The 26,919-nt window shown below is 36.8% G+C and overlaps 1 protein-coding gene across 2 annotated transcripts in view; it reads left to right on the top strand.

Annotated features, from left to right (window-relative positions):
- Positions 1 to 26,919, top strand: part of PRKCE (protein kinase C epsilon) — a 298,000-nt gene that overhangs the window by 161,603 nt on the left and 109,478 nt on the right. For both annotated transcript variants that reach the window (XM_084514878.1, XM_084514879.1), the window contains exons 3-6: positions 20,951 to 21,110; positions 22,283 to 22,317; positions 23,856 to 23,941; positions 26,192 to 26,324. In XM_084514878.1, coding sequence (XP_084371004.1) covers positions 20,951 to 21,110; positions 22,283 to 22,317; positions 23,856 to 23,941; positions 26,192 to 26,324 — 414 coding nt within the window. The remainder of the gene's footprint in view (positions 1 to 20,950; positions 21,111 to 22,282; positions 22,318 to 23,855; positions 23,942 to 26,191; positions 26,325 to 26,919) is intronic.

The following is a 26,919-nucleotide window of genomic DNA, read 5'->3' as shown; positions in this document are numbered from 1 at the left end:
GTAATAAAAGATATTTTTAGTGGAAGGGATGAAACTAAGTTTGAATGTTGAAGTATGGTGTGTATGTGTGCAGGCAGATTTGAAAGGTGTAATTAAATTGCTTAGCTCTTTTTTATTAACTCTACTGAGCGTTAACTCTGAATCTCAGTCATCTGCCTTATACTGTTAATTTAGTTAGAATATGTTCAGTAGTAAAACCTCATTCTTTTAATTGATTTTGCAGATTTGGATATCTTCAGTAAGTCAATCTCTACAGACAAGCAGGCTTAGCGTTTGATTCTCAGCGCTCACTCCTTTGCGCTTGGAAGTACTAGGTCCTATATTCATCTGTTAATCAACAGATGCTCTGTCTTGTGGTGTTTTTTGGGTCATCTTATGATAGAACCACACACCTCCCAGGAGGTTTTCTTGCATGCATTTAAGTATTTTTTATTTATTTATTTATTTATTTATTTTGTGCTGATGGACTTTGTAAGGCTGTGTTGAAAAGGCTTTGAAATTATACTGTAAAATAGAATGAAAGATGTTTCGCTAAAGAAATAATGGTTTTTGCAAAGTGCTAGCACTTTTAGTGTGCACTGGAAGCAAATTCCATACTGCTGAGTATTGCTTGGGCAGATAAGGAAAGGCACCACAGCCAAAACGATTCAGCAAAGTTTGTAAATGCCAAAGAACCTTGATTTAAAGAGCTAAAAATACAATCCTTTTACATTTTCTTTAAACTAGGTCATAGAGCTGTTCAGGAGCAAGTCTTTAAACAATTTTTAAATGAGTTCTACTAAACAAAAAAGAGACTGTAGTCACCTGAAACAAACAAACAAAAATGCTCATTAACAGTTGTGAGTGTGAGCTTTTTCAATATGGTGATATAATTTTTCTTTCTGGAGTTCCTATTTTGGAAGCAAACTCCATGTTCAGTTCACTCTGCAAAGGAAACCAATTAAAGCAAATGACAGCACAACCCTGCAACTATTAACAGCTTATATTGTCATATGTAAATGTGACCATGTTTATCAAACTAAGCTTCTGTTAATGTAAAATTTATTAAATTTTTAAAAATAATTATTCCCTGTCTAATTTTTGCCAGGTAGTCTATCCTTGAAAGTTATAATGTTCTTTGAAGGCAGTTGAGCATCTCTTTTATTACGAGGTGGAAAAGCCATGTATAACTGAGTTTACATGAGTGACTGAGGATAAAGTTTTTGTATTACTTAAAACAAGTAGTATAAGTTTAAAAAAAAAAAAAAAACATATTGTATAACTTATGGATTTGATACAATATGCTATGGTGGCTGCTTACTCTCATAATGCAGAGCCATGAAATTTCTAATTATATATTTTACCGTAGCTACTGTGTGATGTTTTGTAACTCATAGGGTATATGTGGGGTATACACTCATAACTGAAAGGTTTGTAGAGCTTGGAGCCTGGAAGACAGATGGAGGATGTGATGTTTGAATAACTTTGTTCAAAGATTGGTTTGTCTTGATTTTGAATCCTCTTATTTTCAAATGCCCAGGACTTTTAGACCTCCTGTAGTCGCCCTACTTGAATAATTGACTTGCTTTTTCAACTTCTATTAAGTAGTAGCGTACTGTTTCAGTTTTTCGAGAGACTAAGTTTCCCAGGAATTCCCCTTTCTTAGAAGTTCTTTACTGAAAATTTCAAAACATTACTTCCAATTCTTAGTAATTTAGCAACAATTGGAAGCAGAGTATGAGTTAGTGGAAAGTCACTGAACTGAAGTAGTCTTGAGAAACCGCAAGCACTAAGAGAAAAAGATTTTCTGCAATAGGAAAGACAAAAAAAAACTTCTATGTTTTGCTGCCTTTTGGTGACAGCTCTGCACAAGAGGCCCAAATGTTATGCCAGTGTTTGACAGAATATAGAACGGGTGATAATGAAAAGGGTACCGCACTTGCAGAATAGAATTTACATTAGTAAAGTTTGCAACAGAGAACTTCTATGCTGTTAAATTTGCTTTCTATGATCCTTCAGATTTCATAGATAAGATGTGATTATAAATTTCACGGAAAGGAGGTCACAGGAGAATTGTGTATATCTATTCTTACATCACATTTGACCGTACATGCTGTATGTTCCCATAAAAACATGCCATATAGCAGGTACATTAAAAATATTTATCCTCTTTCTTTTCTAAAATTGTTCTTCTGGGCATAATATGTCCACATCCCTGTGCTGAAGACTCCATGTAGGAACATAAGTACAGTCTAGTCTGGAGAAGTCTCCATACTCTGTGCTGGTTTGAAGCTTGGTTTCTGCAGAACTTTAGTCCAGCTTAAGCTACAGGGTCCTCCAGAGTTTGTTTTACAACTACATGTGCAGAAATGCCACGACTTCACCAGAGGTCTAATTTTACTGCAGCAAATGGGTTTTAAATAGTTCAGGCACCAGGCTTAAAAGTACCCGTGTGCACTGATCTTCCCTGAAGACTAGTGAATGAATCATGATCTGTTAGAAAGATGTGATAACCAAAAATAAAACAGAAAATCATGAACACCTGTCTCTCGTGAAAAATATTTCCTATCACAATAAATCATACATGCTAAATTTAAAAAGTTGATTAATCTACCTGCCTGCCTACCCACTTCATTGTAAATTATATATAAAAAAAATCTTGCCAGCTTTTATATACACAAATAACACAAGCTATTTTCTTAGCCCTAGATAAGAAAACGAATGGGATGGGGACAGACATGGCCAAGGCAGTGTTAGTGAAATTGTCATGCGTATAAATACATTTTATTTGCTTTAATGACCTCTTTGTACATTTTATTTAGACTTCAGAATAAGGCAGTCATGCTGACATGGAGAGAAAGCAGGTACCTAGGTCGTAGTGGTCACCCTCAAGTTAAGCAATGTCAAAAATTTGGGGTATCCATCCTAACTTTAAGCAGCAGTAAGTTTTCTTTAGTCTCCTGCATTAACTCATTCCATTGTGTTAAGCACTTTAATTATTATGTAATATCACCTGCTGCTTTTACTGCTCTCACTCTAGTTTCTGCTTTTTTATTTGTACTTTTCTAAAAAACCTTTTTAGAATAATAGAATATTCCAAAAGTTTGAGCTGTCACAGTTGCTGTGACTAGTGCATAGATGATGTACAAAAAATCCTTGTATGATGTCATATAGTAGATAAAAACAGCCATGTCAGCTCCAGCTATTGTTCCTCTGAGATCCAGGGGGTGGAGGGAGCGGGAGAATTGGTGTTTGACAGTATTAGAAGAAAAAATTGAGCGCAAGAGAAATGACATTCTTAAAGAGTTCAGATTAAAGTAATAGCAATGTTTTTAAAAAGTGAGCAAATTTAGCCTAGTTTAATATAACCTGTTATTTCATATTGCATATGAGGAAAATTTCTATTTTAATTCCTTTAAGAAGACTCACACTTACTGAGAGATTTTTCCTTTCATTTTGTTATGAAGAAACTACAAATCACCTTAAAAACTTATTCCAAAGATCTGTTACTTTGAGAATCTTTATTTTCTATATGTGCAGAGATTCTTTGTGTGAGCTTACACCATTATAATTCAAAACTCTTGGCAATTCATCAGAGCTAATCCCTCATCGGGACCATTTCATTTAGTACATGCCCAATTTCTGAGTGGAAAACAGTTATTTTAGATGTGATAACTCAGCACTTTGAGGAGTAGGCTCAAGTAGTTCATACCGTGGGACAGTGCTACCATGTCATGTGTAAAAGGGTAGCTTTTCAGCAGTATTTCTGTAGATGTTAGTAGGTATGCATGTTGCACGTACATCCAGACAGGTGATGCGCTGGAGTGGCAGCATGAAGTTACACATCTGTGGGGGTGGAAGGAAGGGAAAGCTGTGGTTCAGAACAGAGCTATGGTTTTCCGCTGGTCTGAAGCCAAGTGCTTCTCCTGATTGTCCCAGTAGTTGCAACAGTTGTGAATGCCCAGGTTAGTTCTGGTGGTTCCATGTTCCAGAAGGCGTGATTCACTGTACCTCTGGCACAGTGGTAGAGCTGGTGGACAGCAATGGCTTGCTTATCTCTCTGTACTCCACAGGACAAATGTCAAACTAGGATCTTGCTACTTCTACCTTGTGATGCAGCTTTCTACACCTTTCTATACCAACTATAATCCATCTTGGTCAAACCCACACCTCTAGCATATTCATCATAACATTTAAAACAACCTCCCTTAAACTAAGGTTTATTTTTGTCCTTAGTTTCTAGGAATAATCCTGTTTTCCTTGTGTCTTGCAAAGGCGATTACAATGCAGAGGGAGGATCATATCCAAATGATTTTGTTTCTTTCTTTCTAAGGGACAAGTGTTCTTTGTGTCGCCTGCTGGAATAGATACTGCAACAATTAATTTAAATAAGTTTAGATGCTGCTAATAATAGTGCTAATGCTTGCTCAGAGGAACGCTTTCTTCCCCCTAATGATCTGTGTGGGCTGGCTGAAAATCACTTAGCTGCCTCTAATTTTCTTGGCCCATTTCTATGACTTTTTTCCCATCGTGAAACAGGCTGTGTTGTGTGCACAAAGATAACGTCCTTTTGTGTAGGAGAATGGGCAAACTGATTCTTGGATGTAGGCATGGTGGCCTAAGTTCCTGAGTATGGGCAGCTATTCTGAATACCTCCAGGTCGGGATACAGGGTTTAAGACTCTTTTAAAGTAGCTGTGTTCAGCCAGCTTCACTGTATTGTATAAACCCCAAACTTTCTGATGTATGTTTGTTGTGGTGTCCCAAAAACGAAGGTGCACAAAATTGCTATTCACAGAACATTAATTTGGATTCACTGCTTCATTCTGGGTGTTCAGGAGTGTTCCAAGTACACTGAAAAGAAAGGTTTGTGTTACTGTGAGATGTGTAACAACTCCAGGACAAATAGTGAAGTCGCTTTTACTTCAAGTGTGTTTTGGTGTACCAGAATTCAGAAATGCTGTGTTTCTTTTCCTTTGCCTTTCTTTTACACTTCTTAAAAATAATCTCTAGATTATTTTTTTCTTTGTTATTAAAATCTTTTGGCTACTTTTTTTTTTTTTTTTTTTTTTTTTTTTTTAGGTTATGGAATAAAGAAAAAGGCAGACCATGAGAAAGGCTTTACTTAGTTGGAATTACCTTGAAAACTGTTTTTTATGCTTTATGTCTATTTCTATAAATGCATTACATGTTTTTATTTGACTACTGGTATGTTCATGGAAAAGGTAATTAAAGAAAATTTTAGAGTGTGGAAGTACATATTTGATACACATATTTCCATGTGTAAATACATATTTGATTTTGATTGATATTTATTATAGGAAAAGGTTTCATGGAAGACATTAGCTCTTATCTTATGTAATTTCTGATGGTAAAATATTCTGGGTGATAATCTTTTTAGGGAGATATTTGTCTCCTTATTAAGGAGGAACTTAGTTTTTTTTCTATATTGGAATGATTGTAAAAAAATAATTCATGAACACTGTGATGTGTCATAGATAGTCAAGTCAGGGGCTCCAGCTATAGAGCTGTCAAAATCATTTAAAAAAGGGGGGGGGGGGGAGAGGAAGAAGGGAATCTTCTCTCTAGAAGCCTTTTTTCTAAAGACAACTGCTCTTAAGAGGAATTTTTCGTGGAACTTCTGACACCTTCTTAGGTAATTCACACTTAGAGAAAGTACGTGGGAAATCAAAATCTCTTAGAAACCAACTTGGAAATACTGCCATATGTCTTAGTTTTCTTGAGATTCTCCACGTTTAAAAAAAGGAAGGGAGGAAAAAAAAAAAAAGCAATCCAACCTCCAGCTTTCAACTGCCACATCCTTCAAGCAGACAGTTTTGGGATCTGTTAAATCAAATCTCCATGCACCACACTTCCCAACTTGTGAATTGATAGGTGATACAGCTTCCTGGGGTGGTATTCAAGTTTACCATGGGAACAGCTAAATCAGTGACAGCAGCAATAAGGAGGCATGGAATATATATATATATATATATATGTATATATATATATATATATATATATAAAACTTCCAGCCAGCTGACTTTCACATCCTTATTCAGCAACCTGATAAGGCTAAGTTAAAATGAATTATGGAGTGTCTGAATATGAGCAGGCGAGCTTGGGAAACCAGAGAGGACAGAAAGGGTTTGAGATTGTAGACTGTGACTTTGAATTTCTTAAGGGAAGCTGTTTTAAAGTGTCTGCTATCTCTTGACGTGTTGATAAACAAAACAATAAATTGAACAACATTTTAGAGGTTAGTATTTTATAATTGCTAACACATTCTGTATCCTTACAGTTTGGACTTGCACCATGCACAAGTTTTCAGATGAGATTGTGCTGTCGGTGGCATCAGAACTTCTTTGTCTTCTTAGGATAGCTGAAGGCAGTGCTGCTGATGTAGGAGGCAAGTTCAATGCTGAATGGAAAACAGAGCACTGGAAGAATAAGAGAAACATTCAATCAGCAGTAATTCCAAGAATTGCTTTGTCTCCATTTTCATTGTCTGATTTAGTTTCTGGACTAAATAGGGATAAAGCTGCTAGGATCATGAAGTAGCATTTGATTTGATTTTTTTTGCTGAAGAAAAAAGCAAAAGATTTCAGTAGTTTTTCCTGTGTTCCATTTTCCCTTTCAGTTACGGCATACAGATGCACTGCCCAGAGTTTAACAAATATTTTTCTTGGAAGATGTACAGTTTCAAGTAATGTTCAGAGTAGATTTTCTCCCCCACACATTGATTAATTCTTGTATAGAGTCTTCACATATGTTTCAAAAGTCAACCTTCAGTGAGCATTGTAGGGATTGTTAGTACTGAACTGCCTTTGGTTCTAGAAAGTAACATGATTTGTTAAAGTAGAAAAATTGGTTTAGAGTAATGTAATGCAATACAAAATGTAACTGTCTTAACTTGTTAAGCTGTTTTTCTGTATCTGTTCTTGTCTGCTTACACATCGTTTGAATTAGTGTTAATTATCACATACCTGAAGAAAACAACAGCAGGTGTAACCCATTGTATAATTTTTTGAGTTGTTACAATAAACTTGATTAGCTCACTATCTTTGGGAAAACCTTAGTGAATCTAACATGTTTTCTTTAGGCGTGAGAATATTCATTCTCTTAGAGCTGTGCAAGACAGGTAGATAGAACCCCGTGGAAAAAAATAGATCTTAAATGGTTTTCTTTAGCTAATTCTTTATACATTTATATCTGCTGGTTCGTATGCATGACTCTTCCATAACAGGCTGAGTTAACTTTCCTTTATAGCAGATGAATAGACAGAAAATTAGTTTGCTGATTGACAAGAATCCTCAACTCAGACTGGTCTTGGAGTCTGAGCCACTGATTGATGTGGGCCGTGCTTCTCGCAGTTTCTCCCACAATGAGCAAAAAAAAAAAATATTCTCTGATGTGATCTCTTTCATCAGAGCTGGGGTTGCTTTTATTCCTTCCTCCCTTTTCTTTCATGTCCTATTTTTCTGAGTTCCTTTCTCCAAAGTGAAAGGAATAAAACTTTCTCTAATTCCATTTTGGATATCTTTTTTTTTTTTTCTTTCTCAATTCCCACAGTAAGGTACCTCATCAGCCAACATCCCACCCTTCCCACTTGCCAGCTGCTTCCATCAGTAAGTTCTTAAGAATTCTTGAATATTACATCAATTTTACAGAACTATTGAAAACAACATTTATCTTGATTAACACATCTGTTGCCTCTTTAAAGGCATTTGCCAATTCTTTTCCTCTGTGAGTGTAATTTTTATTAGTGATATAATCTGCCACAGGTCAGGAAAAAATGGCTCAGGCCCTGTTAGATTACTTCAAGCAGCTGATATTTAAAATCTTTTCTGAAATTCTGACTCAGCGGGAAATTAAGTATTCAGTTAAGCATCTTCTTCATAAGATAGAAGCACTTTTCATTTTATTTGAAAGCTTGGATCATGTGCTCACTGAAGCACTAAAAAATATAAAAGACACTGTTATGCCTTTGTTTCCAAAGGTTGGAGAAAAGGGACTAAATAAATATGTGAACACTAAAGGTAGAAACTTAGGAATATCAAGTAAATAGCAGAAGTTAGGAACGAATAAGGTTTTATAACCCGTTTCAAACAGTTTTCTACCACTGTGTCTGTCATGAGGTAAGACACAGTTTGACCAGACCCATAGTTATTTGAAATAATGTATCCAGTGCAGAGAGAAAATCAAGATTTTTCCATGAAAAAGCATGGGGGGTGTCCCACAATAGGGCTCTTTTTTTTTTTTTTTTTTTTTTTTTTTTTTGCTTTTCAGTCGTTAGATGTATTCATGTAACATTTTTAAAGCTTTTCCATGTAACCTGAGGGCTAGATATGTGCTGCTGTGTTTAAAAAGAGCCAAGATTCCCACATAATTTTGTATTTCAGTGAGCACACTTTGTGAAACATCAAACACTGCAGAGCTTTGCTGGGAGTCATAAGAAGCAGGAGACAGATCTCTTTACTATTCTGTTGCTTGAGGACCTGAAAGAGGAAAAATCAACAACATATTTTTAAGCAGTGGTCTAATATTAGAAATTAGAGCTGTTTAGCTGTTGGCAAATGCACGGTAGGCCCCAAATTCCTTCCTCAGAAGTGGGATAAGTTAAAACTGTTGTCTTACCTTATTACTCTGTTGGGGTTTTTGTTTGGTTGGTTGGTTTTGGTGTTTTGGTGTGTGTGTGTGTGTTTTATCATTATGTATTGTTTAGACATTAAAATAACCCATATTTAGAAATCCAAAACCAAGTAAGAAGTCTTAGATCTTCTCTTATTCGATCTTGTTATTGAGAGATACTTGTTCTGGCAATGATAGGTCATGAGGGTGGTCGTGTAGTCTGTCCCTCCCCTAGATGCCATAAAAACCTATATAACACGTTGAAGCCCTACTGACAGGATGCAAACTCACCATTTGCAGTCCTTTGCCCATAAGCCTGGGAGGGAAAAAGAGTGTACTGCTTTGCACAGTTTTCCATTTTTACAGTGGTTAGACTTACCATCTAGCAGGGTAGGTAAGTAATGCTTTGGAGATCGGAAGAGTTCTACTGAAATCCATGGCACCCTGAATATGCTCTTTTTTATAGCCATATTCAGAAATGCTTGGCTAAATTGGGGTTTTAAAGCAGTATGCTGATAATAAATCATTTGAGTACTTCAGGATTTACATAATATATCTATTATTGTTCTCTGAATGGAAATTAGTAATAATATATTTAATGTTGAAAGCCATAGATGGGAGAGTTGCTTTAATAGCACTGCTCATGAGTCAGACACTTTCTTAATTAAGCTTTTTTTTGAGGGGGGGAGTTATCAGAATGAGACAAATTCCTCCCACATTTGCAAGAAAGATGATGAAAAGAGGGAATTAATTACTTCACTGAAATATTTATTTATTTATGCCTATTATAAATGGTTGCAAGAATTACCTGTTTAGGAAATTAGGAAATGGACCAGATGAGGTTGCTGGTAGAGGGTGACAGGGGTGTCAGAATCTGGCCCTTACTAAAAGATGCAAACCAGAAAGGGCAACAACATGGTGGACCACTTGTTGGAAGTACATTGTGAGTTATGTATTGGGCCTAAAAGGGAAAAGTGACAGATATTTCCTGGTGGCTGCTGTGTTGAAGAACAATCCTTTCTAAGGTGGTCACACTAACATCTTTCACTGGTTTTATTCAGTTCAATAGAGTTGTGTGGAATGGAAAGTCCAAAGGTTGATTGCCTATAGACTCCTTCACCACTCCCAGCAAGAAAGGAAAAAATTATCCATGCAGTTCAAGTGAGGACACGCTATTTTGCCCATCAGGTGCAGGTGTTACTGCAGAGCAAAGGTATTTGTAAGGACCATGTGTTTTTAGCACGCAGAACCAATCTATAAAAGATAAAAGCAGTGAAATGAAAGAAGAAATATGCTTAGCGCTTCTTCCAGTGATATTAGAAAGCTTGATCTTTGTGCCATGCTGACTGGCTGTCAGCCACAGGTTGCCGTGATGGGACTTCCATCGGAGCACATTTCAGTGACACCCTGATCCCCAGCCATTCCACCAGATTCCCCAGAGTTTTACCAGATTGGCTTCATGACTACCTGAAGAGCTGGCACAGAGAAGTTCAGACATCAGTGGTAACCAGATAATTCTAACACGTATCAAGGTATTATGGTGCATTTTGTAACCTAAAAATGACATGGCAAAAGGACAAGAAATAATTTAACACTGGGTAGATACTCTTTCTATGGACAACGCAGTTTCAACATATTTCAAAGAACAGTTAAGTTATCCTAAAATAAAAATAATTTGCTACTTTGTTTTACTGTTAAAAGATTTATTTCCCCAAACCTAACAATCTGAATTTTAATACTATTGTAAATTGTCTAAGCAAAAAAGCTGCTGTACAGTTACAGTGAGATAAAACAGATATGTGGCATCCTGAATCCATTTGACAAACAGTGGCAACAAAATGTTTGTGTTTTTTATAGTAGTGCATCCTGCTGCTTGGGGTCAAATTTTATTCTGTTTATCAGAACCATTACTGTCTCATTAGTGGATTTGCCTACATGAAGGTACATATAGTTTGTGTCTTACTACTTTAAGTGGGAGGGAAGTAGCTCCCCTGTTTTTACAGCCTCTCTTTTACTTTGCTGAAAAATATCTAAAGGGGAATATTGAGATTATGTGGAAGTATAGGAAAAAAATCTTTAAATTAAATATTAACATATCACTGTTATTCTGCCTGCTCTAGAAACTCCTTCTGGCCTTCCTGAGCACTCTTGAGCCAAAGCATTCAAGATTCAGTGCTTTTTAAATCACAGCAAAATTAGTCAGACTATTGGGAGGAATTCTTTGTGTTTGGGATAAAGCAGCTGCCATGCGATCTTCTCTTGCTTTCTTAGTTGTTACATAGGCACCATGTGAGGCTCTTCTGGAGCATGAGCAGTTCTGCAGTGGATTCTCTCTGTCCCATGGATACAAGGAAGAAGTTAATACCTTATTGAAAAAGCAAGTATAAAAAAAAAATACAAAAATAATTATTTCTCCAAAGTAAACTTTCTCAAGTTCACATAGTCATGGCTACAATGGTGACTCCTCACAGTGGCATCTTTTTAAATTGTAGGCAAGAAGATTTCATTGAGGTTGGACTCGATGATCTTGAGGTCTCTTCCAACCTAGAAAATTCTGTGTGATTCTGTGATTTCCACTTTGAAGCACCCTGAATCACTACTGTGTACAACATTTATCGCAGGCTTGAGCCTTGGTTGGTAGGGGATGTGTAACCAACCAAAGGTTGGATTGAATGCCACCTCCATGCACGGATAGGCTGTACTCCTTAGGTGTTTGTCCTTCAGGTGTTCACTTGGAATTATAATGTTTATTATGGAGATTATAGCACAAGTGAGGTTTTTTGTTTGTTTGTTTGTTTGTTTGTTTGTTTTTTTAATGGGCATTTAAAAATTCAGCTGAAAACAAGTTGTTGCTATTGGGAGGGGAACTTGGAAACAGTATCAACAAAATGACTGTGAGATTTAGTAGCTTGAAGAAGGGAAGTGGTTTTCATTCCCTACCTGGCCTTGAAATATTGTGACTTTTTTGCAGCTATCATGTAACTGGGGTATCCACAGGGACCTGTTCATCTCAAAGCAGCTTCTGTCTTGCTGTGTCTTGAGAAGCATGCACACTTTCTCCAGTGCTCTTCTCTGTGACTTCTTGCTGTGTCCATGGCCATGTCCAGCCTTGATCTTTTGCGTGCAGGTTACCACAGGCTAATGGTCGCCTTGCTAGAGATACTTCTGTAGTTTGTGCTGGAAGAAACTTCCTTTTTCAGGTTGCCGTTCACTTATCTAGCATAAGTGCTAAATGACTGCAAAAGGATTTAGGCTGGATATTAGCAATAGGGACTGCCTGACAGAGTAGTGAAACAAGATACATGATAGTGAGGGAATTTCCCTCACTAGAGATTTTCAAGAATTGACAGAAAAATGCTTGATGAGGATGCGTGAGGTGCGTGAGCCTGTTTCCCACTGCAGGAGGCTGGGCTAGGGCATCTATTAGGTGCCTGACACTTATGTTTTTGTTATTCTAGGGTGAATGAACAAGGCTGGGGTTGAAAAAAGTGTTTGAGAAACAACAATTTTCTAAAAGACCTAAAACCCCAGTCATACAAGGTTCTGCTTCATCACTCTCTGAGCAACTTTTGCAACTATTCAAAAAAGATTGCTCTACTTTTCTGATCTATCACAAGCCCATGCTTAAAATACTGTCATTCGGGATCCTTCTGGTTTAATAGTTACCTCTGGGAAAAGGGCTTTGTCCCAGAATTCTCACAATGCTTGTTTTCCTTCTTAACATCACAACGTTTCCTTTCCAGCAGCTGACAAAGGCCAGCAGCTCAGGTGTTGGCCCTGCAGAGAGCTTGGCTGCCTGTGCAGATACTTCCATAGGCTGGGGCTCTGTTAAAATACATGTTCATATGTACACCACTTTGAAAGGTTGTTTTCCACAGCAGCCTTGACCATGATGTTTTATCACATTTTCCTTCTTTCCTTGAAGACAGCTAAAGATAATATACCTGAATAATAATAATACCAGGTAATACCTAAAGACAGGTAATATAAGCGTGTAACCAGAGCATTAACCATCACAAGTGGTTGGGCGTGCTCTGATGAGCACTGTGCATGCATGTTGAATGTGATGTTTGCAGACTTGCAGCAATAAAGATAGGGAAATTTAGTCCCGAGGATGGCTTTTGGTTTGGTCATAATTATAATAATCAGATAATAATAATGTAATGCATTATATATATAGCTTGTTCATTCAACTATCTATTGCTTTTAGCATTAGTAAGTAGTTGATTTGATAAGAGATACTGCACCTTGTTTGCCTAACCAGTATCAGTACTAACACCAGACTACTGATACTACTCGCTGTATCAAGATGAACTGAATTTCACTGTCACAAACGAAATTCCTGTTCTGCCCTGTAAGTTTATCGGTTCAAGTTATGGCACAAAAGCTGTTCTGTACTGTTATTTTACATAACTGCTTGCTTTACTACTTTACATGACTACTTACTGCAGGAGCAGACCCATAACATTTAGCGGAGTGATGTTTCTCTCCTAAATAACAGCTTCAGTATTTACCATATGTAGAATACATTTCCACCTCTTTGATTTCAATTGCAGATTTACTGACATAAGGGCATTGTGTTTAGAGTGAGGCTGTTTGTTGCTCCTGAAAGATAACAGTAGAAGACTGAAATAGCCCTAGCTAGCATTGACTTCTTTTTTTTTTTTTTTTTTTTTTTTTTTGTCCTATTGTCTGTGATATTGTCTCCTTTAAAATTTAAAACACTCCTGTTCTGCAGAAAATATCTTGGAAGTTAAAATTTTATCTTAAAAACCTTGAGATGTGAAATGCACTTTTCAGAAAACCTGTCATACATCAATAACTTCTCTGTGGTATTTCTTAAAGTCATTTATGTTAAATACCACCCGTGAAGAAACTGGGAGGAAGCAGGAAGAATCTGTCACTGATTTGCTTTCTGTATGGATTATACAACTATTTATGTATAGGAATTTATACTTTTGCCTCCAGCATGAAGTCAAGAACCAGTTATCTGTGTGTCTCTCAAAAAACTTCCTCTCGCCTGAATTAGGAGGGGACTATAAACCAGATATAGAATCCAATATTTATATCTACCTCCTACCAGTTGTCACATCAGCAGTTCCTACAAAACAGAAGTCTGTTCATTAAATACTAGATTTATTAAAACACTGTGGGATCCTCTGAAGAAGACGATGAGTAACTCCATGTCATTAATACTTTAAGCTTGTAAGAGTCACTAATTTGTTGGGCACTGTGGAGAAGGAGTACAGAAAGATGTGAGGGCTCATCTCACACACTTTTTCTAAAGTCTAAGTGTCATTTGGAGGAGAAATGTGCTTGAGCAAGTACAGGAATTAATTCCCTCTCGCCCCCAGCCTCTCCTGCAGCAGAGCATATGGGCCACAGCTGTGGTGGCAGCGTCCCTTCATGTACCAGGCTCCACATGACTGGTTTTGAATGCGAGCTCCACATTGTAGCCAGCCAACAAGGTTGGGAAATTTCTGAAATGTAAATAAAACTTCTCTGTATGCTGGAATTGCTATCATGCCTTCAGTAACTTTGAGACTTCCAAGTACTTCACAACTTTGCTCTCCTTTACTAACTGAATCAAATGTGAAAGTATTTCCATTTGAAAGGATGCGGGGAATACTGCTGTCCCTTCAGCTTTGAGTAAGCTAATGAATGTGTTCGGGATAATTATAAAGTATGTAGAGAAAGTATGAGCCATGAGTTAATAATCGTTCAGTACGAGGCAATTGAGGATACCTTTAAAGCTGTTTTAAAAAGGAAAGTAAAACAGGCTCTGAAACAAAACATGCCCATCGCACCTCAATCACTTCTTATTTGTTTGCGTGTCAAGCAAAATTTTTAAATGCATATAGGCAGTCCTTTTGATTCTCTTTGGGACTGAATTTGAATGTTCAAAAGTAATGTTTTCAAAGGTGTTCATGTTTTTGAATGCAAAGAAATACGAATTTGAGCCTGTGAAAGCCTAGAAAATTACCCACCGTATCTGGGCTTGGAGTACTTTCAAATGTATTCAGTATGCATTCAATATACAATGCATTCAGTAACTGACTGATGTTATTAGACGTGACTTGTCAATATCTGATCTCTTCTAAAACTCACACATTCTGTGAGTATTTCTTTCATTTCATTTGTAAAAGCCATCGTCTTTGTTTTCTTTAACAACAAAGTAGTTACCTACGGATCTGATTCTTCTCCTATTAAACAAGACATTTCCTGTCAGCTTTCCAAAAGAAAGCAGATTCAAGACATAGTAAGCAAAACCTTTATGTTGATTCTTTGTTAATAGACTGGAAATGTATAGTTTTAGAAAAAAGACTTAGAAAAATTGCGTGCTCTTCTATACCTGTGTTAAACTACCCTGTCCATGTTCATCCGTAACACCTTTATGAAATTATATTGTAGCATTTACCTTACTGTTTTTCATATCAAAGTTTTGAGATCAGCTTATTGCATATATTACTAGTAAGCTAGGCTTTTAGAAGAAAGCAGAGGGAAATGTAAATATATGGGGTTAGCTTTTTTTTTTTTTTTTTTTTTTTTTCTTTTCTTTAAAGATTAAAGCCATAAAGGCAAAATCCTCTACCAATTTGGCTGAAGAAATCTTGATGACGGTACATGTTTCCTCTGTATAGGCCAAATTGTTCAGCAACAATCCTTCGAGACCTAAGGTTGATGCGAAAAGAGCTGGTTATGCTCAGTCCTGAAACCTGAGGGGTTCTGGATATTGTTCCTGCCCCTCCTCGCTTTCCAGCATAACTTTAGGCAAATGACCTCTCATGCCTTAATGTCCTTCCTCATCTGTAAAACGTCAATAGCAATATAGTCTTACTTGAACAGGATGTTTATAAAGCTCTGTTTAGATATTATATAGTGTTAGACCAAAAGCTCTTTATCACTGTATACATGCTCATTGAAGAGAAAGGGGTTTAAATACTATGATACAAAAGCTCTTAATTTTAATTGTCAGCAATAAAACATCAGTAGGATCATTGTTCTTTCTCAATCTTTGTTTGGTTATGCTGTTGTAACTACTAAGGGTTGTCAGTTGTTAAGGGTTAAATGGGCTGTTTTTTGTGACCTGCTGGTTGTAGGTAGAGGTGGCAGTGCAGTAATGGGAGGATACCCAAGAGATGCACAGGGTGAAAAGTACTCTGGAAATGGCAGTGCTCTGTTGAATGGGGTTATGTTAGCTATTCCAGTTCCTATTAGAATTACCATTATCCATGGCCTATAGTTTGGCTTTGTTTTTCTTCCCCAAACACTGTCACTGTTCAGTGTAACCTCTCTCCAGATGAAGGGAGGTGCCCAGTGCACTCCCTGTCAGAAGTCCGCAAAAGCTTGGAAATTTCTCTGTGCATGTCATCTGTCTCTCATTTTCTGCAATATTTTTCCATGGTATTGTTTGTTTTCAGAATTCTGTAAGTACTTGAAACTTACAGGACAAAGAACTGAAATGGCCCACTTTGCTTCACAGGGTAATTGTATCTGTTGCACTTGGTCCTGCACCTGGGGCGCAATAACCCCAAGCAGAGCTACAGGCTGGGAGAGGAATGGTTGGAAAGCTGCCAGGCAGAGAAGGACCTGGGAGTGATGGTGGACAGTCGGCTGAATATGAGCCAGCAGTGTGCTCAGGTGGCCAAGAAGGCCAACGGCATCCTGGCTTGTATTAGGAACAGCGTGACCAGCAGGGCTAGGGAGGTGATCGTCCCCCTGTACTCAGCTCTGGTGAGGCCGCACCTCGAGTACTGTGTTCAGTTTTGGGCCCCTCGCTACAAGAAGGACATCGAGGTGCTTGAGCGGGTGCAGAGAAGGGCGACGAAGCTGGTGAGGGGCCTGGAGAACAAGTCCTACGAGGAGCGGCTGAGGGAGCTGGGCTTGTTCAGCCTGGAGAAGAGGAGGCTCAGGGGTGACCTTATTGCTCTTTACAGATACCTTAAAGGAGGCTGTAGAGAGGTGGGGGTTGGCCTGTTCTCCCACGTGCCTGGTGACAGGACGAGGGGGAATGGGCTTAAGTTGAGCCAGGGGAGTTTTAGGTTAGATGTTAGGAAGAACTTCTTTACCGAAAGGGTTGTGAGGCATTGGAACAGGCTGCCCAGGGAAGTGGTGGAGTCACCATCCCTGGAAGTCTTCAAAAGACGCTTAGATGTACAGCTTAGGGATATGGTTTAGTGGAGGGCTGTTAGCGTTAGGTTGGAGGTTGGACTCGATGACCTTGAGGTCTCTTCCAACCTAGAAAATTCTGTGATTCTGTGATTCTGTGATTCTGTGATTGGTGCTCCACACTAGATCCTTCTCCTTTGTGCTCAAACAATATTAGTATGAAGAGACCTAACAAGTCACAATCTTTGTTATTTAGTGTTCAGGGTCTTTAGCCTTCATCTTACCCTCTTTGATGGGGTACACTTCTTTGTCTTTTAAGGGAAGACTTATAGAATGTACTTAACAGATATGATGTGATTAAGGGTGTCAGATGAAGTTCCAGACAGTTCATTTAAACATCCATTTTGCAAGTATTTGTGAATTCTGTGGAATTTTGCATTCCAAATACTTCTGTTGACTTTTATAATGCTTCTCCAAGTGCTTGGAGTTAAGCCTGCAAGTCTTTTTAGGGCTGTGAACTTTGTAGGCAATATATTTGTATATACGTGAGTACATAAAAGCAATTATGTGCTATTGTTTTCCAAATAACTGAGAGTTAGTCTTGGCTGCAGTGAAAAGAAGCAATGGCATTATTGGGTAGGGTTTTAAAACAAAATTAGTTCTAAATCTGGCAGTTCTCAAGTACCATCATATAAAGCCTAAATTCAATATGCTGTATTGACAGTATTCTCCATGAACAATTTGAATGATCATGAGTCTTTCTTACTCCTTCTTTTGAAAATGAAATTTAAATAGGATAAACTGAGTAATACAAAGAGTTGAAGGGCTTCAAATCAAAACAGGGAACAGAATGTATTTTACATAAAGAAACAGCTTTTCTGAGGAAATGATAACCCTCTGTGACTATTTAGTGGAAATGCTGTGAGAAGAAGTTTTTGTTTATCTTGGAACTTGCTTCTAGACTGACTATGACAAATTCACTTAATTTTAATTTGGTCTCCTCTGCTAAGAATATAAATGTCACAGTTGGGCACTATGCTACATCTTAATAGTATTTTTATATACCAGTGTAAGACTTTTTCCTTTAAAAATAGTTTTAAAAGGTCAATTTTGTTTGTGATGACAGTATTTTCCAAAATAACTCTTGAAAACACTAATTGGTTCTATTGCCAAAATGTTTCTTTCTTTTTTTTTTTTTTTTTTTTTTTCAAACTACTCACTGTTTTCTGACATCTACTAATCTTTACTTTCCTGCTCATGAAAAAATAATAAAACTTTGGAGCTCACCTTCTGAGTGGATGGCTTAAGACAACTAAATGTGTTTCTCCAGTGTGACTGTTCAGCATGGGATAAATGGATTTTAATTTAAACATATTTAAATTAAATATGTTTAATTTTAATTAGAGCTTAGGGATATGGTTTAGTGGAGGGCTGTTAGCGTTAGGTTGGAGGTTGGACTCGATGACCTTGAGGTCTCTTCCAATCTAGGAAATTCTGTGATTCTGTGATATTAGTGTTGTTAGTGCTGGTGGGGAGGAGTAGCGCACAGCCCCGGGTGTGAAGCAGCAGGCACTTCGCACCATCCAGAGCTACCTGGAAATAGCTGCCTTGTTTTGGGGCTCTGCTCCAAAACATCACTGTCAATCGTGCAAGACATAGCTTGAATGTCTTGGGAAAGCAGAGGGAAAGCACTGCTTATGTGATCTCCCTGAGTAACAGTGACCGAGCCAGTCGAACTCTATGTAAACCCAGCATGGAGCTACTGAACTGAGTCTAAGGCTCATGGATGGATTCATTGCTCTTGTGCCGTCATCTGTTTGGTGAAGGGCTGATGTCCAGCTGTGGGCAGTAACACAGGATACGATACCACTGCAAAGCCCCCCACATGACTGGTGCTACTATGTTTCCATGTCAGTTCATTTCTGAAAAGGACACTGTTCCGTTATTTTAACTATAACATTTTAAGTAAAAAACAGAGTTTCATTTAAATATTAAGTATAGAACTGAAAGTAATAATACTATTTTTCAGAATTTGTTGTTAAAAAATACCTAGTATTGTGGTATTCTGTTTATCTAGTCAAAAGGGTTTTCATCTGTTCTGTAAAATTACATGTACTTTATCAGAGAAGTGTTACACTTAAGACAAAAAAATAAAAATAAAAAAGACAAAAAGGAGGAAAGTGGCATTGTAGTCTGATTATCATATCAACTGTGAATTGCCTAAATTCAGAACACCTTGTTCTTTTCATATAGCAGATAACTTTTCGTGAAACCTTTCCAGGAGAGTGGTGTTTTTAACTTTATCACATCCAGGCTACATATTTCAGACAATTCTAAAATGTGTGTGATAACTGAAAGAACTGCTCTGTATGACATATAAAATTATTTCTTATAACAATAATTTAAAAAAAAATAATAAATATATCCAGCAGCTTTGTGAAGTCAATAGTTGATTAAGAAGCTGGAAATAGGAGTCTTTGGTAGGATTTCCAGCTACTTGCTATGCTTTCTCTGTGAAAGACAGTCCCAAGGGGCTGTGGTATTTATTAGAAGTTGCAATTTTATTTAACACATAAAAATAAGCATAATTGCTAATTATTTATGACTTCACATCTCTTTCTTGAAGGGAGGTTAGAGCCATTACTTTTGATTACTCTCTGACATAAATCAAGGGGTAACTTTGTATGTAGGCCAACCTTTAGTTACTGAGAACTTACTCGGAATATGAAAGCCAGGCTGTTCTGGCCATCCCACAGATGGGTCTTGGTAGGCTGAAATCTCACTCTGAGTTGGGAATGTTTGTACAATGCTAATATGTAAGGATCCTTGTCTTTTTAGGGTGTAAATGAATTTGCCGCTGTCATGGGTTTTTGCCATTGATATGCAGTGAAATAAATTGATCTTGATTCTGGTTCTCTGCTTTGTGTTTTCACAGGGTAGCTGTCCATCAGCTTAATTTAAGATCATTTTCTAAGGTTTACTAAATAAATAACTTTCAATTTCACAAAAATATGGGTTATTTTGAAGGATTAATCCCTCAAAAATAGGGATTATTTAAATATTTATAAAAGAGTTAGGTTATTATAGACTTGGGATGTTCTTGAATGATTTATTTCCTTTGCATTATTGTTATATACTGTATTATTGCTGGAGGTGAACTCACTTGCGTAAAGGAAAGCTTATAACAAACTAAAATTGTCATTTTCATGCCATCGTAATGTTCAGGGTAGCTGAAATTCAGACAATAACAAGTATTAATACATTTCAAAATGTTATATGCACTGAAGTGCATAGATTCAATGGATGGCTGGATTTGGGCCTCTCCAAATCCGATATTCTATTCTCAAGACATATGAGTAGCTCAAAGAAAGTTTGTAAAACCTTGCTTTTATTAATGACTATGCACTACTCTTCATTTCTTATATATCCTGAGCATTTGCTTAATGCATAATAATAGTATGGAGGTGTTAGAGACACTTTTCAAAACAAAGCCTTAGGAAAAAAGATCCAAAGTATTCTGAAGGAATTTTCCAGAAGTTTTCATTCTGAGATATATTAACTTCAATTTTCACTTCCTCTACCATTAAGTCTCATTTACAATTCTACAGGAATTGGTTAAGAGGAACTACTTCCTTCCCTTGAACATTTTGTGGAAAGTGTATGAGTATCAAAGTGGATTACTAGAGCCTGAAGCTCAGATCTTAACCACAGATTCTACAAAGTACTGTTCTGGATGGGTTTTTTGTTCTGCTTGATAATGTGTGTTTATATTCAGCTTCCCTTCACTTGTGTCTGTATTTTCTGAAGGGGAGAGAAGTTGCGGCATTTGGGTGGATTTTTGATTTATTTTTCATTGAAGGTCAAATGAGGTGGGAGTCTGAGCTGTTTGGTGAATCTAACTGTGTAGTTACTGTTGAAGAGCTCGTTGGGGTGCTTAATAGTGATGACAGCAGACTCATTCCCAGTTTAGTGTGGATTAACACACAGAAGTTTGGAACCAGTAGCATTTCTTGTACTTGACAATGAAAGCCCTGGCCTTTTTTTTTTTTCCTTTTTTTTTTTTTTTTTAAAGAAAAAATTACTCACAGTTTAGGAATATTATCTTGCACTGCTAGCTAGAGAGGATCTTTTATTTTTGGAAAATATCACTTTTTTTTTTTTTTCATTTGAGTTTTTTCTATATTTCTATCTGATACAACTAGTGCTTATTGTTTTTTTTTATTCTGTTTCAGCACCCAAAGACAATGAAGAACGTGTATTTCGGGAACGAATGCGCCCCAGAAAGAGGCAGGGTGCTGTACGACGGAGAGTACATCAGGTTAATGGACACAAGTTTATGGCCACCTATCTTAGACAACCAACGTATTGTTCACACTGCAGAGATTTTATATGGTATGAAGCAACTTTTACTTTGTTTTCTTTGCAACTTTGAGCTGAAGGATTAACATGCCATCTTGTTTTGCTGAAGCACAAATGACGTATAGTAGCTTTTTTTAAGCTTCATTTTAATATGAAGTTAACAGTAGTAAAAGACTGTCGAATGCCCATCATGAATATTAGAATTTCTTGTTTGGTTGTGTTTTTTTTTCCTCCTCTTAGCTGCAAAGTTCAGCCTTTTACTGTCTAGTGTACACCATGAATTCTAGGTAGACAGACACTCTAGTGTTCTCAGGATGCCTAAGGCTAGGTTTAGACCTGATGTTGGACCTATACAATGTGCTGAGATGACTGAACTTTTCATTAGATACTTGCACATCTCCATCTTTCTCCTAGGGAATGCCAAGCTCCTATACATCTTACTGAAGGTAATGGAAGATGAGATTATTAGACTTTTAATGTTCCAGATTTTGGGGTTCTTAGTTTACAGAGTCTTTGTTATTACAGTGTATGTCAAGAACTCCCTCTTAGAAATTATTTCAGTTAATGTTGAGTACTCACAATTATCAGGAAAAAAAAAGATGGAGACATTCAGTTTTCAGTTATTTTTCAGCAACTCTACTGATGTTTTCCAAAGTTACCTAGACATACTGATTTACACGTTAATACATATAAAATCTGACATGTTCCATAGGTAGTATTTCATAAGAGTATGTAGTGAATCAGTCTTCCTTGATGTGAAACAGTGTAATTGCATTGTATGTGAACTCAATTACATTCCTCTAAGAAAGGTCTGCCAGTTAACCCTTAGGTTAGCAAAGATGGTTTCAAGCAATAATACTGACAAACACAGTCTTCTGCCTATTTAGAGCCCTTCTTAATGACTATTTTACCTGCTTATGGCTTGGCATCTCTCTCTGTGTCCTTTGGCTTTGCCAGTTTTATAAAAGTAAATGTGTCTTTTCTTCTGAACCCCTTCATGGCCTATCTTCCTATACGTTATTTCTTAGCAGATTAAATGGAGTACCTACTTTGAACTGATCTCAGTCCAGGAGCGCAGTTATGAGATTACTGTTTATAAGAAGCTATTCTTTTAAACTTGTACATGCTCAATAAAAAGAGGGAAAATATTTTTCATTTTTAGAAATACGTATTCCATATTTTCTAAAACATTGTTTTATTTGCAGGGGTGTAATAGGAAAACAGGGATACCAGTGTCAAGGTAAGAGAAAGTTCCTGGGGGAGCGGTTTGAATATATGTGTTGTAACATATCAATAATAAGATATTTTCATCAGGCAATTTATATATACAACAATTAGAATTTAGCACAAGCCAATCAGAATATTTTGGTCTCATCAAAGATTCAGTCTTTCCAGACTTAAGTCACAGTAAGATTTTCAAGACTATTCAAGACTTTTTTTCAAAAATTTTCAAGTCTTAGGCAGCACATATGAAGCAGTGGCGCAGTTAAATTCTTTGAGTAGCATATCCTAGCTCTCTGCACATCCAAATAGGGTGGCATACATGGTGATGTTGGCTTCTTTTTTTTCACCTCATGCGTTTTAAAATTGTGAAGTCTTATTCTGCTTCAGATTCATTGTTTAAAAATGCCAGGTAATTGCAAAGACTGTAATTAAATAGATGAGATAATTATAGAGGTCATCATTAGAGAAGGTTATAGCAAAGACTGCAGAAGTTCTTCATTTTGAACTCCATTTTCTCATCTCAGTTTCTTGTACTCTTAATTTTTTTATGCAGTCATTTCTTGGGATATTTTTCTACCTAATTCTCATCTGTCAAGTAGAAATTATGAAGTTAATGATGATTTTTTGGTTACAAAAGGCTAGATGAAATTTAATTGTAAATAAATAAATGCAAATAACCATTTTATAAGATATAATAAGAAATGCTTCATTAGCATACAGCAGACATTCCTCGAATTCCAATTTTTTTTTCTCTCAACGATGACCAATGCTAGAGGAAAATAAAACTCACTGTTACATCTCAGAGTAGGTTATTTTCTTGAAATAATGACCTTGAATTATGCAGTAATTCAATGCAGTAATTACCGTCCTTTTAATTTTTAATCTTACCTGTCATATCTGTAAATGTTATTTGTTGCTTAAGTAATCAGTATTAATATTGACAAAGCATTTTTACCCTCTGAAGCATTTTTGCTGTTATCAACATAAGATAACACATTGCAGAAAGAAAGTTCAATTTTATTTTTCTGTTCTTGGAATTTTACAATGAATAACCTTTGTGTCTTTTTTCCACTGAAGTGTCTTCAGACAAGATTTGTTTTTACCTTTGTGTCTTGTATAATCTGAAAATCCTGGGCTTTATCAAATAAATTAAATGTTATGTAAAAAAAAAAAAGTGTTTATTATTTTAAAAGGTAATTTGTAGATTTACATACTTAGATTTTGGCAGATAAGTTTTAGTTCTCTTACAATGGAAAGGTGACTCTACCAGTGTGGGGGGGAAGGGGTGTTGAAATGGAATGATCTTTAAGGTCCCATCCAACCCAAACCAGTCTGTGATTTTGTGATTCTGTCAAAAGTCATTGGTGTTGAAAGTCCCTTACTTTCTGACTTTGTAAGGCTGGCTTATTTAATGGTACTCACAAGTGACAGTCACTTGCAGCCTGTCTTTAAGGTCCCAGCATTTCTAGTCTTTAAAATCAATCCTCATGAAAACTCATGAAAACTCTTTTTATATCTGTTTTTTTTTTTTTTTTTTTTTTTTTTTCCTTACAGTTTGTACTTGTGTAGTCCACAAGAGATGCCATGAACTTATAATCACGAAGTGTGCTGGCTTAAAAAAACAGGAAACTCATGATGAGGTAAATATTTATGAAACAAATTTTCTAGATAAATCTCTCTCTTTCATCTGTTCAAATTTATGTCATCTCCTGTATTTGATCAATAAGTGTTACAGACTTTTTTGTGCCCTTCTGGTCCTGTTAAGGTATAACATTTACTTTGGAATGACAGAATATCATAATAGTTTCATTTAAGTGGAAATCATTGTAAAGCAATTTATTTTTAATTAGTAGCCTTTTTTTTTTTAACATCTGCATGCTTAATATCATTATCTCTTTCATTTTTTTCTGATTTTTAACATTCTCCATTTTGGAGTTAATACCAGTTTTGTCATTTTAACTCAAAAGAAGGAGGCTCAGGCCCTTTATCCCTTACCTGTATTTCATGTGGCTGAGTCATTAGAAGTGGATAGGCTTGGGTATCTTACATCAACATAAAAGACTGCCCAGAAGTTGTTTGCAAAACCTCAACAAAGACTGCATCCAAGCTGCCAAAATGTAGAACAAAAACCATCCATGTACTGAAGAAGGCCCCAGGGTATTATATACAATGGCAGTGGTAAAACAAGGTACGGACTGCATGGCTAACAGGTTTTCCAGCATAAGTACTCTCTACCTCTAGTAAGCTTTTCCTTTTTTATAAAGGGAATTAACAAAATATGTGCTTTATGTTATCATGCATTTCAACAAATGAGGCCATCATGTGAAAATGAAATGAGCTGCCTTCAAAGCTGTTCTGTTAGGGAAGTAAATTTATCTGCTAACAGTATGTTCTGCTCTGGATCAGAGCAGGGCAGAAAGTGATGCTTTCATTTGGGTGAAAGGTCTGCCTCAGCTAAGATGGCATTAAGGCTTGCTTAGTAAATTAATTTTAATTTCAGTGGACAGTTATACACCAGGGAGTGGTATGACTGCTGTTGTGTTCAGGTTCTTTGGACTCCTCAGCTTTGATGCATATGTTTGTGGCTGGGTAGACAGGGGACAGTGGGGACAGCTGAGGAGGGGACTTGGTTTTATGTCTTCTGTTGTTTGTTTGTTTTAATTATTTTTTTTTTAATCTTTGTTTTCTGTTTGTTGTTTGTTTTCTTTTTAAAAAAATTATAACCCTCAGCTGTAGCCTATGAATGCTTTATGTTACACAGAAGTGTTTTCCTTGCTTGTGTTTTAACCAAAAACCTATTGAATGCTCACTGTCCTGTTTTGGACAACAAAGGCCTACTATTTTTTACTACAGGATCAGGTGAAATGGTCAATCAGGGAAAAGCTCCTGTGGGTGATCCCAGTTCATTGGCCATGCAGAAAAAGTACATTTTAGTTTCTAATTGTTAAAAGCCAAAATTTATATATCAGAAAAAGCATAGCTTTAAATGAGAAATTAGAGTTATAGGTAGCTATGCATTTAAGCCACTCTTGCAACTTTGATTTGAATATGATTGAGACACTAGCTCATCTCATTCTTCCTGTGCAGTTGACCACCATTGTTCAAACTAGAAGAGCTCTTTAATATGTGGTTCACAACCCGCATTTTACGTTGAAGACTTGATCTCTTGTGATAAAGAATTGTGTTTGTCTAGTGCTGTTGTTCCATAGTACCCCCAGGAAGATAGGAAATCTTGTGTGGATTTATATTCCCAGGCTCCAGACTAGTGGGGACTTGTATGCTTTGCTGATACAATGCTTTCATTGTTTGGAAGGGGTACTAGATCACTGGAGAAAAGCCAGCAGTAATAGGAAAGGGAAGGAAAAATACTGAGATAAATCTCCTGCTATACAGTGGCTGCTATAAAAACTTATCAGTGACATCCTTTAATTAGTAAGCTTGGAATCCTCAAGCACAACAATTTATTGTTGTTGTTTTCATAATCTAAAGAACAGTGGGATATGAGAACATAACTGGGTTGTGGTATATTTCTCTTTCTTAGTCCTGTATTAAACCTGCCTCCTGCTCCTAAAACAATTGGGAGTGACTTCCTTGCCTTCCACGTTAAGAGATCTGTCCTGATAGCTTTTTTGTTGTTTTGTTGTTTCCAGAAGTACTAGGAAGTAGGCTTTAGTCTTTGTCTCTTGAACAACAGCAGGCCTTCCCCCTCTTTTCCCCCAGGTAAAATAGTGAGAAGAAATCTGGAGCATACCTAATGCAAAGATCATTTGAGCACAGACCTATTTAATTTTGTTTGAATTCTGCGTGGTTTCAAAACATAAAAGGCCTCAGTGTACACTGAATATAAAAAGAATAATTAGAATGAAATGTGCTGTGCTTTCCTTTTTCAGCAAGTGGGATCCCAGCGTTTCAGTGTCAACATGCCTCACAAGTTCAGCATTCACAATTACAAAGTGCCCACTTTCTGTGACCACTGTGGTTCATTGCTCTGGGGTCTTTTGAGACAAGGTTTACAATGCAAAGGTAAGGATTATCACTATAGATCTCTTCTTTTTCCTTGTAAGTGCAGTAGATTTAGAAAGACCTCTGTTGTAATTTAAAAATATGCTACTGCTTTCAAGTTACTCTGTTTCTTCCAGCACATACAGGGATTAATAGAAACTGAATAGTGGGATGCTGTAGGGATTGCCATTACCTTTAGAAAGTGTCCCTGTCTGCAACACCAACCAGCAACAGATGCAGAAGGTGAAGGTGAAGAAACAAATGGGTCTGCCATGCAGGATTATTTCCACACAGGAGATAAGAAGTTGGCAGAAAATTAGGGACGTTAGAATTTACATCCCTTCATCTTATGTGCCTTCCATGTTTTCAGGTTTGTGGTTGTTAAACTTTATAAAGATTAGTAGTCTGGCAAATTTTTCTTTTAATATCAGCTTCAAAAATGACTGTTATGCATTGAATGCTAGGCAAAGCATTTCTTGGGCTCATATCCAGAAGATGAGGTATTTTGATATCTAAATGAATTATGCTTTGTGACGATCTGCCTAGCCCCTCTATTCAGAAAGCAAAAGATTCATTATATTCTGCAGCTTAAGGACTGTATAAAGTGGACTGTGTT

The sequence above is a fragment of the Aythya ferina genome (genome assembly GCF_964211825.1).
Source record: "Aythya ferina genome assembly, chromosome: 3".
Lineage (NCBI taxonomy): Eukaryota > Metazoa > Chordata > Aves > Anseriformes > Anatidae > Aythya > Aythya ferina.
This window is presented reverse-complemented; position numbering and strand designations above follow the sequence as displayed.